The 17959-nt window shown below is 41.4% G+C and overlaps 1 protein-coding gene across 1 annotated transcript in view; it reads right to left on the bottom strand.

Moving 5' to 3' along the window:
- Positions 1–6481: 6481 nt before the first annotated feature.
- SHISAL1 (shisa like 1) overlaps positions 6482–17959 on the bottom strand; it is an 80403-nt gene continuing 68925 nt past the window's right edge. The window contains exon 5 of the mRNA XM_038154471.1: positions 6482–16819. Coding sequence (XP_038010399.1) covers position 16819 — 1 coding nt within the window. The 3' untranslated portion in view covers positions 6482–16818. The remainder of the gene's footprint in view (positions 16820–17959) is intronic.

Genomic DNA, 17959 nt, shown 5'->3' with positions numbered 1-17959 from the left:
ATTTGGCAAGGCTTGTGCTTTCACAGGAAAACACCACCAGGCCCCTAAAAAGGTAAACAGATTCATATTTTAGGGTTCCTCTTATAACTGCTTTCACACATTAGGCAAGTATTTCCACAGCTTCTATGAAGTTTGAATTTCCTGTTCCTTATCAGCCTTTACACGTCTTTAGAACTGATCATCCTGAAGAATTTTCCTTGTAAGCTGATGTTGAAAAAAAATCAATCTTTATTTAGAAAAACACTAGTAAAAGTTTCATGTGTGATAACATTTAAGACTGATCTTTTTACAGACCCACAAAGGAAGGTGGTGGAAAACACAAATTTATCCTGGCTCTTGCACTAGTTGCTTACATGAGGAACACCCAGCCTGAAAACTAGAACTTCTTCAGCTCCAATTAAACTTCCCTTTTGCTGTAAGAGATGCCCATTTTCTGTGGGTCACCAAAGACAAGGACTTGAGTAGTATCTAAAGTTATACATCCACTTGCAGTGCTGATCAGAGAACAGCTTGGTTGACTCTGAAAAGAAGCTGAGATCTGGGGAGAGCTCCTGCTCCTCACACCAAGTTCAGTATTTGCAGAGACTGTGTGCAATAATCTATTTTACTTCCATTTTAAGCTATAGAGGAACATTTAATGTGGTGCATACAGAAAGATTGGAGTTTTGTTTTTTTTTTAATCCATTTTGGAATGTTTCTTTCTGAAAAATTTGTGGTAGAGTAAGGTCCAGCTTCATTTTCATGAGACTTTTTTCCTTCCAATTTTGTAGGAATGTGCCCCCTATGGACAGAGTGACAGAACGTTCCTCTGTACCCCAAAAAGGAAAGAGCCCAGAAATTTCTCCCGGTGATCAGGTAGAAAAGTCAGTGATAGGACCTTGGGGACTTCACCTCAAGTTTGGGGACAGCTAATTGGCCATAAGCCAAAAGGTCCTGCCTGGGCCATTTAGTAGAAAAGCACAGAACAAAGAAACCAAATCACTTTTGTGAGGTGTCTTTACCAGGAGCACAAGCTTGTGGCACCTGGATCGCTTTGAGTTTGTTATTTTGCCTTTCCTGACGCTGTCACATCAGCCTCCTGCTCCTTTTATGCCTCCTAATGAAAGCTGAGCTATTCTGGGGTGTAGTGTTGGGGTGTTGAGAGCTTATCAGATCAGCTCGAAACCCCTTGGGCAAAACGCTACACAATTTTGGTAGAATTGAAGCAGTATTTTTCTCTGAAAAAACTCAGTTAAAAAGTTTAATTCTCTTTTGTCCCTACAAGCTTGACCTTATCCCTACTACTCAGGCTGGCCAACATTTCTGCACAGCCTTCATTTAACCTCTCACCACACCACAGACTTTCTCCATTATTCTGTGGTGCTCCTCTGGAAAGTTAACCTTGCCTCTGGTTGTGTTTTTTCCAAGGAGTTGGAAACAAGTCCTTCATAATCTCAGAAAGAAAAACATCCCAGGGCCTGTTGTTGGTGGTTAATTAAATGTAGAGCAACAATAAAGGTGCTTTTAAAAGCACAGTTGTTGTTGTTGTTGGGTTTTTTGGTTGTTTTTTTTTAAGGAAAGGTGATACAGTGTCAGCTGTGAAATGACAAAATGACAGCAACTTTGCCCTGAATAAAATTCCATATGATGACTAAGTAAATGGAAAGCTACAAGTAAAAAATCATAAGACAAATACACACAGGTTGTATTTGACAGTGTATCAAGGAATCCAGGAGGACTTGAAATATACCTTAAAAACTTGCATGTTGAGGCCAGATCAATGTATTCTCATTGGTGCAGTCTTGGTCAGCTTTTTTCTCTCTGCTCTGGTTACAGATGTTCATGCTGTTATAGGTAAAAACCAGATTAGGCGGAATCAATGATTTGAGAAAGCCAAATTAACAGTTAACAAAAAGAAATAGATTTTATTTTGCATATTGGATCACAATCTATGCCAGCCACAAATCAAAGGAACAGGGCCGAGGCCGGGACTCAACTCTGGGTGAATGCAGTTCTGTCCCCCTTTCACATCAGATCTGGTGAGTTCACAAAGTCCGTCCTAGTGAGTCCAGGTTTTATACTATTTTTCTTGCCCGGAGCTAGGTTTCTTTTGTTCTTTTCTCTTTCTGCGAATATTCATGTGGTCCTCATCCTCTGTCCAGTGTTAGAAGAATCCTGTTTTTCGAGCAGGCAGAACAGAGTCTGGAGAACCATTCGAATATTTATGTAGTTCCTTGTCCTCCATCGGGTGTTGGAGGAATCCTGTCTCCTACTTGGACAAAGCTGCCTTGGAATACACAACTCGTGTCCCGGAACACATACATGTAAATAAGGGTTACGGGAACCAAGCATTCACATGCTAGTCGGGTTACAGGAACTGGGTATTCACATGGTAGTCGGGAACTGAGCTGTCTTCATTATCTATGGTCGTTATTGGCCGATGATGGCTTGGGCACTTGAGACTCGCTCAGAATTTCCAGAGGAGCTATTTCCCCTTCACTTGCTAATTTGGATTTCTATTCAGTGAACACCTGTGGATGCTACATTCTAGTGAGGTAACTGGTTTCCCAACTCCTGTGAGAGATTTCTATAAATTTGGGTGCTTTTTGTAACGTGATTAAATATATATATATATATATATATATATATATATATATTTCCCTAAGTACAAATATATTTATTCGAGCATGAATTTTAATACATTTATTACAATGCTGAACTTCTCAGCTTTGATAGGTGCAGTTGCATGATGGTTTATTTTTTGTTCTGTGGTGTTTTGGTGAAAAACGTCTTTAGCAAAACTAGCTGCTAAAGGAGTCATAATCCATCAAAGGCTCCCAAAGCACCCCTCAGACCAATTCCTGAGGCCTTGCAGCAGGAGACTGCACATGATGCAAAGTGATGCAACAGATCCAGGGTCTTGCAAGATAGTGTCAAACCTGACCCCCCATGGGAGGTGTCTGGGTGTTCCCACCTGGCCCAAATGTATATTAATCCATGAATGCTATGTTTTTTTGGGGGACCCTCACCACTGTTATGTATGAAATTGCCAATCAAATCAAATCAATAATTTGCAAGAGCCAAATTATGATAAAATAACAAAGTATAAAATTTATTTCGTGATCGAATGACAAAATCTGGGTCAGCCACGAATTGGACAGAGTCTAGCCCAGGACTTAGGCTCTGGGTGACGCACTGCGCAGCTCTGGGCCCCTGCTGCCTCAGAGTGGAGCGGCACAATTTTGCGAGTTCGAGTCCAGTTCTTATACTCTTTTTCTTGCCGCAGGCCAGGATGTCCTTTGTCCTTTTCTTAATCAAACGAGTCTCAAAGACTTCTCCGGTTCAGGATAATGCTATCAGATGAAAGATGGTCCAGCTCTCATGTCTTGGGAGTAATTCATCGACTCCTTGTTTTGTGCTAGACAGAACTCGAAAAACCCATGTTTGCAATACACAAACCCCATGTCTGGGGAGATAAACAAGTCAAACAGTCTTTTACTGGAAATCTCTTACATGCTAAGGTATTTCCCAGAAACAGATTACAAGCCTGAATGGATTTTCATTGGATGTATTGTCCCCCTCTCCGGCCGTCAGCAGTCAGGTGTGCTGCTGATGGCATAATTCTTTACTCAGCTAAAGCCTCCAAAACTCTGTGCAGCTGTTCTCCTTTACATGTAAATGTAGTCCTACTATGTGGTATGTGTGTGTGACAGCCGGTTTCCCAATCTCGTGAGCTGCTTTTCTTAGCTTCTGAAAACATGCCTGGACAAGCTTCCTCGTGCTAAAACATAACTTCCTAATTCTTGTAACTATTTCTAACTTATTTATATTATCCCCACATTTATAACTATATTACATTCACCATGTCATTTATTTTCTTATGAATTTTGACTTCATTCATAACACCACTAAGAAGACAAGATGGAGAGGATTGGTGGGATGCTATTGGGATCCACAGAGTGGTGATATTTTCTGCTTAATTTGTCTCTGTCACTATCTTTCCCCCCACTCTTTTCTATTTCTCTCTGTCAGGTTTACTGTTAAATAAAATCCATACTATTGACTTTGGCATATAGTCTTATTTGCACTAACTCAGGTAGAGGCATCTCTAAAAATTTTAATAGACGAATCTTAAAAGCTACGTGAAGGCAAACAGTTGCCTAATGACATCCTATGCAGGAGAACAGGAATTGGCTGGGGCAACAAGGAGTGATTGAGCACGTTGAAGTGAAGGTTGTGTTCTCCTGCAGAAGGTTTTAAGGGGTTTGCTGGTATGAGGTAAAACCATTGTGGCATTGGTAGCCGCAGTTTCTCCACTGGTGGTATCTCCACATATACCATGCAGGCAACCAGCAATTTTATACTCCCAGCTCCTAAGCCTTTTAATCTGCTTATCTTCTGAGCAATGCTATAAATTAGCAGAGTACCTTTTTTCATCCCATCTCAATTTTTTTCCCTTTAAAAAACAAATTCAATTGGCTTTATTCTTCCGGAGTGATAGGCAACATTGTGGGAATTGTGTTTGAATTGGAATGTCCCTTTTCTTGCTAATGTGTTATTGCCAATATTTGTTTGTTTGTTTTTTGTGTGTTAATTTTTGGATAAAACAGAAAATTCCAGAGACATCTGGATATACATTAATCTTAGCTAAATGCTTTTCAGCAGATTAACCCTGGAAGGCAAAAAGGATGTGAAGACAGCTGGAATAAATGATTGTTTTCTATTTCAAAGAATAAAGCTCTTTATTATGGGAATTCACACTGAGAATTGCAAAATTATCTCCTCCTGCTTTTTTTCAGACTTGCCTTTATAAGTGTCATGACAGTAACTTATTGTATGCCTCTATTTCTGTCGAATTGATGAAATATATTGCCCAAATTCCTCCTGTCCCTCTCCTGGACTACCACTGGTAGCTCTGATTTCTTAGGGGTTTTATCTGTTTATGGCAAATTTGCTGGGAATTCATTAGACCTAAGACTAAAATCAAGGAGTGTGGGATGTTTGTACAGTTTGATGTTTGTGCCACACAATGTTCTTGTTGTGTCCTGTAGTTTTCATCTATTACTGTTTGGTCCTGGAGCACAGCCAAACGCCTCATGGAGGTATGAGGGGTAACTACTGAGCATCCTGCACCTAAAGAACGAGAAATAAAGAGTCAAAGTTTCATTTTTGAGGCAGAAACTGGAAACAGGAAGAGTAAAGTGTATAAAAAAACCTTTTCATCTTGGACTCAGAACAGTCTTTTGCTCTTCTGGTGTTGTGCAGGTGTGCCAGTAGCATCCCTGCCACAGAGGAGCTACTTTGGGCACAAATCCTTTGGGCATTTCACACTGCTGACTCTGGCACTGAAACTTGCAGCATGGCCAGGGCTAATAATAAACAGAGCCCTGTGTAGGACAGGTGAACAACTTGCTCAAGTAAAATCCATGGGCACAAGGGAGTTTGCAGCCCTGCTATGACTGCCATGTGCTCTGACCTCCCCCCCTCCTGACACCTGGGACCTTTGCCAACTCTTTTGTCTTTGAACCATGTCAGACAGACCCCACTCTACCTGTGCTGCTCAAAAAGCAAAGCAAAACAAAGCAAAACCCCAAGGACACCCCCAACTCTGAACTTAAAAGCAAACAACCCCCCTCTGCTCATTGCTTTGATCCTGAATATTTCCACTTCCTCTTTTATATATTTGTGACTTCTGCACTTCAGACAGCCTTGTTTCAGACGAGGCTGCTACAGCAATTCCAGCTGTCTGGAAAAGGCAGTTTTCACATGCCAGCTGAGGATTCCATGTTCCAGCTGCTGTGGTACAAGCAAGGAGCAGTGTCCGCAGTGACTGATGGATGCAGCACAGGAATGTCACAGCTGGGCTCGGGGGATTTTGCCTGTGGAAAGAAAGCTGATACTCGAAAAGGGCACATCAAATACAGAGATGACGTAATGACTCCTCTCAAAACTTCCTGATGTGATGCAAAGGACAGATTTGTATCCATAGTGTGTAAAAGAGAGGTCTGGACAAACATATTTAAATTACTGCAATCTTTTTGCTTGTTTTTAAACCAGTGTCTGACTGCAAATCCATATGGACTCTGTCTTTCTCTGTCATTTTCATCAGAGCACTTGAAAACTTCATAAAGGTTTCCAGGTTGTTTCCTTTCAATGTCAGACTTGGACATATGCCTCTTTTTAAGGACCTGTGCTGGAGTTAGTTTCCTTCCCAGGGGCTGGAATGGAGCTGTGGTTTGGATCTGTGCTGCACACAGGACTGATAACACAGAGGTGGTGTTATTGCTGAGCAGGAATTGCACAGGGCCAAGGCCTTTCCTGCCCCTCAAAGGTCATGCTGGGGAGGGGCAGGGGGTGCCTGGGAGTTTGGGAGGAGACACAGCCAGGACAGGTGACCCTGACTGACCCAATGGATGCTCCAGACCTCGTGACATCATGCTCAGTATGTAAAGGGAGAGGAAGAAGGAGGAAGGGCAGAGACATTTGGGGTGGTGGTGTTTGTCTTCCCAAGTCACTATTCCATGGGACAGGGCCCTGCTCTCCTGGAGGTGCTGAACACCTGCCTGCCCATAGGAAGCAGGGAATTAACTCCTTGTTTTGCTTTGCTTTTGTGTGTGGCTTTTGCCTTCCCTAGTAAACTGCCTTTATTTCCACCCACGAGTATCCTGGCTTTTATACTTCCTATTCTCTCCCTGGTCCAGCTGGTGGGAGTGACTCTGTGGTGTTTAGTTGCTGGCTGGGGCTAGACCACAACAAGACCTTAGATGGTGAGAGCTGAACTGTGCAGACCAAGGGCTCAGAGAAAGCTTCTGGCAGCCAAAAACTCACGCGACCTCCAACTGTGGTCTGGCGTTGAGGTCGTAACATGTGTCTGGCACATTCTCAATGACAGACTGATTCCTCAGAATATATTGCCAGGCAGATTTGGAAAGAGGATATTTTAGAAAAAAGAAGAATTTCGAGATGAACATCCAGGAGTATTCTGTAACTTGTTTTCCAAAAGTTTATTGAAACACAAAGGATAATGAAAAGAAATTAAAACTTTTACTGCCCGTATGACATTGCATTTCCTGTTGAGCTAAATGTTTTGGGGAGAAATATTACAATTGAATTTTAGCACATTCTTTAGCATATTTGGTAGGGACTAACTGCTGCTGCTAACTGAGACTGCATGTGCCTGAGCTCCCATTGCTTTCTGCTGGAGCTGCGGCCGCAGAGACTGGCAGGGGAGGAACACTTCCTTTGCTTGACAGACAGTTTATAAAAACTGGATAAGTCTCCACTGTTTTAGAAGTCTTCCCCATTGTTCCTCTATCACCATTATAAGAAATCACTTGAGCTCCTTGGGAAGGGGCATCTCAAGACATTCCTGTAATAACATAAGTTCACAGCAAAATTTTGGTTTTGGTATCACCATAGGCATTTATTTCCTTTGTGTGTTTCAGTTTATGGAAAACAGGGAAGAAAAATTTACACCATCCATTTTATTCTTTCCTGGGGTTTATTAATCACCAGACAGCAAGCAATACTTCCCGTAGAGTGTGGTTGTTATTGCTTTGTTCTTGCTTCTAATATAAATATTTTTGAGATGTCCTTCTAACTGAATATGTTTGCATTAAATCAGCAGTTCTGTTCTGTTTATTAAAACCAAACTTTTCCTTATTGAGTATTGTTGCAGAATTAATTACCAGCCTGTTGCTGAGCTCCTTTCTTTTCCATCAAGAGATGATTAAAGCAGCAGATGCTGGGAATACATCAGTCACAGCAGTTTTCATAAAGCTTTCCCTGAGGATTTGAATTTGCTGTACTGTTATGTATGCGTCTTGACGTACATAAGATAATGTAGATCAGATGAAGACATTAGAAGAAACCCCTCATATTTACACCCAAGAAGTCCCTACTAGGAGGGCCTGAAGGGAAGACTGTGCAATATTCTGCAGGGAGGGCAATTTTCTTGGTGTCCTCTCTTTGATACAGTCTGTGGTGAGAAATAGCCCAACCTTTTGCTTCATACCCTCTTCTCTGAATGTTCTACAAGCTCCAGGTGTGACAGTGAACTGCTGAGACCTGGCTGCCACCAAATGTATCCCACTCAACCTCTCTGATCTGTACCTTGGAGCTACAAATCACATGGAAACCCATGAGTAGTTCAGCTAAAACCAATGGCTTTGGGTATGCCAAGCTAGGTTTTCTTGGATGAGAAATTTTGGCTGAAATGGAGGGAAAAAACCCCAAAAAATCCCTCAGTTGCTTTGGCAAAAGCTTCATGTTTTTGCAGAGGCCCCCTGCCACTCAGTTTTATATTTTCCTGTTAGTTCTGAAGTTTTCTGTGTGTCTTTTGAGTAGCCATTTGTAGTGCTCATTTTCCTGTAGCAGCACTGTAGGAATTAATTATGTAAGTTAGACAGGCTTGAAGGGGATGACCAAGCCAGTGGCTTGAGATGGGACATGGCACAGAGGAGGAGAGACAGAGTCTCAGCCAAGCAGGCCGAAACTTTCTGGGTCTGAGCCAGACCATTCTTCATGCTTGCAGACTTGCATGCTTGTGCTCACATGCCCTGGGTGAGTGGCGGCTCCCTTTGATCCGAGGTGATCTCTGGGTGTTTGACTTTGCATGGGAAAGGAGCCTGGCTGAAGTATGAGACTGCTGCTTGGGTATGTGCAAACAAGGGGGCAAGGGTTCCCTCTGGCTTAGGGGCTCACAGTAACCAGGCGCACAGCTTGACCTTCTTCGGATCCTGCTATTTTTACCGTACTCTGCTCCAAATTTATTTGGCGCTTGCCAGCTCCCTGTTTGCCTCCTCAATTCACCTCAGCAGCAAAGCCAAAGCCCAACCCTGTGGTGTAAACCAGGTAGCACTGGGGCAGCAGGGTATAGGTTTGCATCACAGGTGCAAAGCTCACTCTTAAATTAAAAACTGCTTCCTTTGTTTAGGGCATGCAGATGTTCCTGGCTCCCTGAAAAACAGAAGGAAGTGCTTCATTGCCTGGTGATGGAGTGAGGCAGAGAATGATGGGGCTGGAAAACCACTCCTGCAACATGGGGAGACCCGGCAAAGGGAAGGGCAGTGTTCCAGGGATTGTGCCCTGAAGGAGAGGATAGCAAAAGGGACCCTGGGTCAAACCTTGGGAAGTGGCCATGTGACAATCTGCCCATAGCATCAGGTTGCAAGTTTTACACAGCTCTGACAGAGTCTATTTCAGGAATAAGGCTTACTCCAGAGCACACTGGACTTCCAGTGTGGGCTGATGTTAGAATTGCATTTGGGAGCCTCTACTCACTACACAAGTTTGGGCTGCAGCAGGGAATGGCATTTTGCAGCTGGTTAGGAAAGAGCACACTCCAGCCAAAATATTCTTTCTTTAAGCGTTGAGAAGGAGAAGTGAAACAGAAAACTGGATTTGCCCAAATTGTCCATTCCTGCTAGCAAGGAACGTGTGTCTCTGCAAAAGGCTGTTGGAAACCCTAGTGCCTACAATCCTACAGCTGAGAAGAAAGGAAATTTCTTAATAGCAGTGGTTCTCCCATGGCTTGCTTTCCTGTTGTCTGAACACTGGAGATTGGGAGCAGAAGTTGCAAGTGTGTTCAAGTAGTCCAAGTATTCCTCTTTTATTTCTGTCCTGAATCAGTTCCACTTCTGGGCATTTTTCTGAATGCTTGTGGTTCCCCTTTTGTCAGTGTAATGCTGAAGGACCTAGGCAGAGGAGCCAGCCAAAGGCAGAAGTCAGAGATGCCTTGGGTGAGCAGAGACCTCCCTGCACAGACTGGGAGGGACAATACTTTAGAAGAAGATGTTGGTCCTTGCAGAGAAGTTTTTGCTTGCCGAGGGCCGTGTGTGGCCACAGCTCTCTTCACAGAGAGCAGCAGGCACAACTGTCTCCCAGGATTTTTCCTGGGGAAGGCAGTGAGAAGCTTAGAGAAGAAGAGAAAACAATTCTTATCTCTATTCACTGCTCCTGTAGTTTTGCACATGTGGAATGTGTTATGGAGATTGTTTACCTAAAGTGATTTGTTAATTGGACACCGGTGAAGGTTGTTTTGATTCCTTGACCAATTGGGTCAAAGTTGTGTCCTGGCTGTCTCCAGACAGTCATGGGTTTTTCTTAAGTATTCTTTAGTATAGTATCTTTTTAGTATGTAATTTAGTATAGTGTTAGTGTAATATAGTACAGCTTAATAAAGCAGTTGTTCAGCCTCCTGAATCATGGAGTCAAAGCACATTATTCCCTGGCTGGGGGATCGCCTGTTTCTGCTATGGGCCGTGAGGCATGGCTGGGTCTCAGGGAGGGTGGGAGCACCCCCACTACCTCCAGTAGTGCAAAATCATTGCCTGTCATGCTTAGAGTGCTCCTTGTTTATGGGCACTGTGGGGAGAAGATGTGAAAGGGGGGGAATGATGAATGCAGAGCGCTAACAGAAGTCACATCCTGTGCCACTGAGCTACAGCCTAGAAACTCCATAAAAATGCAACTGGGGCTTAAGCAGTACCTTTTATTTATGTGGCATTTCTGTGGGTATTATAAAAAACCAAAATCTGTAAGACTCACAGTATTGCATGATTTCTTTCCTTAGAGTTTGGGGCTTTTAAGGTTTTTTTATTAGGTGGAGATGATTTCTTTAACAAACGTCCATGCAGCTTGCAAAGAAAAGAGGGAGAGGTTGTGAAATGTCTTTGAGCTCCTCTATCTTCATAATAATAGCAGACACAGCACAAGGATGCAGTGTCTCTTTGCTAGATAAATTCTCAACTGGCTTTTTCTGGTGGCTGCTGTGAGCACATTCACTCAGAGAAATGGGAGGTTGACTGTGTGGTTAAAATGATAATGGAGTTTATAGAGCAAACCCCAGCTATCACTAGCTCACTGAAGGTGGCACTTCCTACTGTGCTCCCACCCACCCCAGCAGCATTTTGCAACATAAATTCTTCCAACAAAAGCCAGGAATGCTTGAGGAAGGCGGCTTTACAGGGAACAGTTTGATACTGCATAGTAATGGTAGTATGATGCAATATTCTTACTTCTCAGGACAGCAAATACTGGAGAGCAGAGGAGGTAGGCTTTATGCTGGGCAGCAAAAGCCTTGAGGTAAAATGGGACACAGCTTTTCAGATGTTTCAAAGATTTCAGCTGTTTTCAGTAGCCCTACCTGAAAAAACAGCATTTTTAAGCAGTAACTACAAGTCAGTCAAAACAAACAAAACCCATGTAATTCCCATAAATGCCTTAAATTAAATCTCTGTAGTTGGCTAAGGGGAGAGTATTCTCAAATGTTACCTAGATCAAGCTTTTTTCATTTGTGTGTTGTGAACACTAAGGATTTAAACCCAATTGTCATTGCTAATTCTCACTACAGCAAAGCAGCAGCAGTAGCTGCTCATACCTAATGTATTGGTATGTTTCCTGCCCCCCTCCCCAAAGTAATGTTTTTTCATTTTCGATATTAAACTAATTGTTTGGAATAGCTTGGGTGAGTGACAGGGTTTTGTTTTCTTGGAAATAAAAATCAAATCTTAGCTCTCTTTTCTCTCCTTGTCCTTCTGTATGTGTGAGCAACCAGAAAATCAATGAAGTCTCTGCTTTCTAGTAAGAATAAACAGTTTAAAGGAACTGATGGTGATGCTCCTGTTAGTTTTTAACTTGGTGATAATGGCAGTCTGTAAGTCAACATCAGCATTTTAACATCTCCCATGGAAATTCCAGGAGTATTTAATTTGCTCCTTGGTATATAAAAGCTGTTCCTGGTGAGCATAATGTGCTGAATATAACCCTTACTCAATTACTAGAAGCACATAATAAAAATTGTTGAAACTTGGTGAGGGAGCTATAACACACCCAATCCATTGATTTATATCCCTTGTCTCATATATTTAACTGTTTTCACAATTGCAGGTGCAGTTTGAGAAGGGGAATGGGTTGCAATTATTTGTAATTTTACACATTTATGTATTTTTAAAGCTGTTTTTGTTGTCTTTCTTTCTGTAATGCCTTCCATAAATTTTAGCACAGTGGAGTGCAATTATAGTCTCTTACAGTTGCAAAACCCCTAAGAATGACTGAAGTGTTGCTTTAATGAAAATGATCCTTTTCTACTTAGAGCTCATGTGCTTTGTTATAGAAGCTCCAGAAATGCACTCTGGCACATGAAGTGACATTACAAAGGATTTCTCATCCTTCCTTTAAAATTTGGCTTTAAAAATCTATTTTTGAGGGTTTAGGTATATTCCCACAGCAGAGTCTCTAGTCTGAGGCTAGTGATCTGATGCTGAAATGATAATTTCTAATGGGAAAAGGTACATGCTGTGTATAAATGCCAGGACTTCAGTCGGATTTGGGGTGGGCCAAGAACAGCAAGTGCTGAGCAGGAAAACAGCTGAGGAAAACTAAAGCTTGGGGGCAGCAGGACAGAGCAAGAACTCTTTCTGTAAAAGGAAGCAGAGTGTTCCAAGAGGTGATGTTGTCAAAAATACTCCCTTTTACTAATAGAAGAATTGAAATTTCAGCTCAAAGCTCTTAGTATTTTGGGAACACTGGCGATGATGCCTCCTAAACAACAGGGGATGAAGAGACTTGAGAGAGTGTTTAGAAAATCTGAAACTTTCTGGGGAAATTGTCCAAATCCTTCAGCCTGGAAGCAAAGAACAAATTAAATCTCTTTTCCCTGAGAATTTATCCCAGAGATAAGTTCTCTGAGAATTGTTGGTCCTGCCTTTCTGTACAGAGCAAACTAAACTGTGTTTGCCTCAGGAGGGGAGGTGAGCCATGTGGGACACAGTACTTTATGTATGAAAGTCAAAATGTTGCTTTCTTTCTGCTCAGTTGCAGTTTGGCCTTCTCAGCTTGCCTCGAGTAGTGGAAAGATTATGTTTATTTCTTAGCAATCTTTCTTCAGTGTCCCACACTTCCCTCTTAAATATCTTGTATCAGCAAAGGCTGGAAATGTGAAGCAGACTAAATGGAACATGTATTCCTTAATGCCATGGCCTTAGTGGTTTTTTTAATGGTGTGGTTTGGCTTCTTCCTTGGGAAGGGAACCCCTTCCCCCAATCTCTAAGTCCATTCTTTTGGTTAAATATACTCTCTTCATTTTACCCTTGTAAAGACTATGGAGTTCTGGTATCTGGGGATTTCCTGCAGAGGGAAAGGAAGCCATGAATTTTGAAGCTATTGAAATGCTTAGAAGCTCAAATCTCTACAGCTATTCCAGACAGCCTTTGAAACACTAAAGCAAGTTTTATTACAGAGATTAGTTTATGTTACACTCATTTATTAAAACCTAAGGACATCTTTATAAAAACTACTGTATATAAAGACAAGAGCAGTGCAATAGCAGTGTAAAACACATTTTTGGTTTGCTTGGCAATCACTTTAGAAAGACAACATGAGTCATAATATGAAGTCAGAGAATTCAGCAAAAAATAGGACAGGATTAGACCAGAAACTAGATTAGCAAATCACTGGACCCTGGCATGTGCTGACTTCAAACACCAAGTATTATGGAAACAGGATTATCATCAATGTATCAATAAAGAGAAATCACTGCAACCCTACAATTTCTAGTTAGCTTAATTAGCCTAAAAGAGTCTGCTGACTATCAAAATAGACTATTGTACTGTATATATATTATTTTCTTAGTAATTTACTACTTTTGTAAAAGGAGGACTAGAAGAAATGCCTGTCTTACAGAAGAGAACTTCTGAAGCTGAGAAAAGGTGTTTCTTCCCAGCAGTGGTTGAGGTTTTGTTTTTGTTGCTTTACTTTTCATATACAGTCACAGGTGGAATAGAACAGACTTTAAAAAATCATTTTGACATGTTAACTTCACCGCTTCTTCAAATGGACTGTCCTCATGCAGAAATCATAGCTGTAGTAAAACTATAAAAAATATGTGTCTAAAATAGCTGCTACAATATGCTGAAATATACATTAAGAGGGCGGATTATTTTCACTCTGTTTTTTGTAAAATCCATAACCAGGCACAAAAGATGGTTAAATTACAACATCAAGTCCTGCACAAGCTTTATAACTTATCTTTTTATGTCCACGTTATACACAGCAATTACTAAGAAGTTGGACACAGTTCTCAGTGAAACAGAAGATAGGAAATTATTTGGGCAGGGGAAGGGGCTTCTGGAGCAGGAAGGTCCCTAACAGCCACTGAGATAGCTGCCATTGTCACACAGGAGGTATATGCACTTTTTAAAGTGTTAATTTCAGATCTCTTATTTTTCCAAACATCTCAGAATGGACATAGAGAACAATACAATTATTTTAGTCCAGATAATTTCTTTTAGAGAAGGATTGCATTTGAACCAGTCTCTCTGCAGAAATAACTAAAAAATTCATTGCAGTTTATCTGGTCCATCATAGTTTTGATCAAGTAAATGCAGGGGGATATCAGAGCACAGCTACAGAGGTGGATGAGGTTTCAGGTGGCTCTTCTCCAGTGTCCCAACAGCAGGGAAGAAGGGCTGATAGAAATGATGGTAGGGAAATATGTAGTATACTATTTCCCTCTAATTTAAGGCCCAACTAGCATTACTCTTATTCAGGATCTTTTATTCTGCTCAAGTGGAGAGACTATCAGGTGATTATAACAAGACAATTGATGAAAAATTGTTCACCAGCTACGACATGGATTTATCCATAAATTAATTGGTAGGCAAAATCAGAATTTCAGCCAGAGAGTATCTACCTTATATTTACTGGCTCTGTATAGAGAATAAAAGAAAACAAACAAACAAAAAGCACATCCATTACAAGGTATACATGTACTGAAAGTAAAGCATAAAACTGCTCATTAATAACACACAATTCCCAAAGGGAAAAAACCCCTTACAAAATACAGTAAGTCACACAAACCAGTATCTAATACAAATTCCTTTATGAACATAAGCTTTTTCCAAAGCTCTCTGAGGCAGTCATCACCTCACAACAAAAGTAGGTGCTGGGAGAAGGTAAAAGGACCAAGCAGTTACTGCAGAGCACCACACTGGTTACTGTGGATACTTTTTTGGGTATTTGCAGGGGTTATGGATCTTGGAGCCAACAAGAAAGTGTGGAGGAGTATGATGTTGGCATGGATGGCACCACCTCCAGTTACTTGGTTTGCTCTGCTTTTCTTGGAGACTTCCTAAGGTGTAACACAGGTGTAATACCCCAGGTGCACTGTGGCAGCTCCCTTAGGTCTCGCCAAGCTGGAGGGGTGTGCAGGAGCTTCCGTGTTGAGTGAGAGTGGGCCAGGCTTCAAGTTTTCCTGGGACAGGATGGAGTTTCATGCCTGCAGGGTGGCACTCCCACCTGTGAATTTGTTCTTTTAGGCGCTGCCTGCCCTTACTCAGTGATACCTCAGTGATGTTTAGTTGTTGGTTTACAGAGAAAAGGGGCACGTGCATGTTGGCATCCTACTCAGACTGGGTTTTATTTGAAGACTGAGCTTCCACTCCTATGGTGTCCAGCCGTGTTGAGTCTTCCAATGCTTTTTATTCCTTCATAGTTTTAGTCACATACCATCCTGAACTCCAGTAGTCATGAACTAACTCAAATCACTGAGAAGAGTGTCCCCTCTGAATTCAACAGAAAACTAAAGTTCATTCAGTCAAAGAGGTACAAAAGAAACACTTGGTTATTCATTAACAAGGTGTTCCTCGTGTTGTGGTTAAATGGTAAAATGTAAGGTTATTTTAAAGTTACTGAGATTTGCAGGACAAAATATTAGACATGAAGGATTAAACTGGCAAACACTGGCTTTGTGTTATGATTTCTAGATGAACTCCTCTGTTTACTTGTCACTGCCAGGTTCTCCATGCAAATATCTTAATAACTGAATTTCACAGGATTTGCTCATGTAATTGGTACTGTATTTTAAAATAACCCTGCCCTGTGTAAAGTTAAGTTGACCTATTGCAACCCAGTGATCAAGTGCTCCACATACCTCTATGGCAAAGTCATTGCCTTTCTGGCTTACAAATGGATTCTGAGACTTGTGTGGGGTAAACTCTGCAGCCAGGCAGTGGCTTAGGGAATCCGACTATTGCCTTGGAAAGGAGGAGGACAATGGTATTATTGCTTTTGAAATATACAGTTTGTTGTTTTTTTTTCTGTTTCGCTTTCAGCTTCAAGGAGTATAGGGGTGGAATTGTGTTGTATCCTAATAAAGTTGCCCTCTACAAGAACCTGAATTTAAGATGGGCTCGGATAGTCTTAGCAGAGTCATTGCCAGTGATCTAAAAACGTGCATTATGGTTGAAGTTACCCTGCAGTCTGACTCAATGAAAGGGCTCTGCTTACTTTTGCAATACATAGGACAATATGGTTAACAGTGATGTGGATTACCAGCATTTACCCTATTGTGACAAAATGTTCACCAGAGAACTTTGGAAAAACTCACATTCAGGATTCTGACACTTAGGCTGAGATTAGGCTCAAATGGCAATTGATGGATGGGGAGGCAAAGAAAAGTTATCTACCAAAGGTTTGTCTTGTGGTCGTTTTCCACCTTTGTGTGGCTTTGCGACAGCAATGTAATTTTCTTCCTACTGAGCATTTTCACAGATATGATGAATATGATTTCTTCCTTTCAGAGATAATAGCGTCAGTCTAGAATTAAAATATTGCTTACAGACTACTTTCTCCTGGAGACTCATTCTATTTCATTTGCCTGTAGAAGTTGTTTGAATGGTGTCTGTCTTCAGGTGAGTTGGTCAATCTTCATCTTTCAGTCTTTCTCTCTCCTGCTTATCCATATTTTTTTCAGCTCTTGTAATTTAGTTGATTTTCTTGAAAGCTACTCCTTGAAGTCTGGTCTTACCTCTCCCATCTTGAGGCACATCAATATAATTTTCTGGAAGACATAAAGCACAGATGGTTTCCATAATATTTCAGGAACACCCAACACAAAAGTATTTCCTGTAAAAAGAACTTGTAGTATCACAGCTGCAGAATTAATTTGGGGAGGCAAGAAAGAAGAAGGAAAAGCATGAGGAAGAAAGAGAAGATGTTAAGAGGCTTCTACCTTCCTTTGCTAGTTCTGGTATGACCTTGTGTATGCTATGGATGGCTGCATTCTCCTTCTCTTGTTTGATTCTGCATAGCCGGCATGGGAGGCTGAGCTTGTTTCTCCCTGTTCATATTAAACTGGTCCTGGCTGCTTACTCTGATCCCTATTCCTTTCCTATGATGAGAAAATGTGCTTCTATTTCCACACATATACATGGGTAAATAATATATTTATGTGCTTTCCTTACAGAAGTGTTGTAAGCATTACTAAGCTTTTTGCATGCAGCACTTTCTGGACATTACAGCTGCTTTAAATCTTGTGCAGAGTGTGCAAATGGCTGTGGGATCCATCAACAGACAACTATGATAGGGTGCAGGGGGCTGGGCTGAAGGTCCTGCTAGGGAATGTTTTGAGGCAGACTAAGATCACTAATCATAGTAACAAATTAAAGAAATACATCTGTTTGCTCAAGCAGGTAACAAGTGCAAGATGCTGGGCACTGTAAGGTTGGATATGCAGCCACCTGAGCCATAGCACAACAGTGTTACCTTAATTCAGATTGAGGCATTTTTCACAGTACTGTCAGCCAGGGAGGACCTCCAGACAGAAATCCGAGATTTTCTTGCAACCCTGAGGGTTTAAGCCTTCACCCAAAACTCAGTCACATGAGACCTGCCAAGGTTTGACAGCTAATTCCTTTCTAATAATCAAATAGCCTACACAGCCTTTTTCATGTTAGAAATATACAAAAAAACCCCAAAACAACAACAACAACAACAAAAGTTTTGTTCCGTCACTTGTCCTTTTTTGATATATATAGAAATGCATATTAACACAACATGCAAACCTGCATCTTGTAAGGTCTGCACACAGAAGTTTAAAATGAGTTGTTCATATCTAGAAGAGAGTCTCAGGAGACTTAGCTATAACTACTTAAAAAAAAACACCTGGGGAGAAAGAAACTGCAACTATGAGTACATATCA

This window comes from Motacilla alba, chromosome 1A, assembly GCF_015832195.1.
Source record: "Motacilla alba alba isolate MOTALB_02 chromosome 1A, Motacilla_alba_V1.0_pri, whole genome shotgun sequence".
In the NCBI taxonomy this organism is placed as follows: Eukaryota; Metazoa; Chordata; class Aves; order Passeriformes; family Motacillidae; genus Motacilla; species Motacilla alba.
The sequence above is the reverse complement of the archived record's forward strand: the minus strand, read 5'-3'. Positions and strand labels throughout refer to the sequence as shown.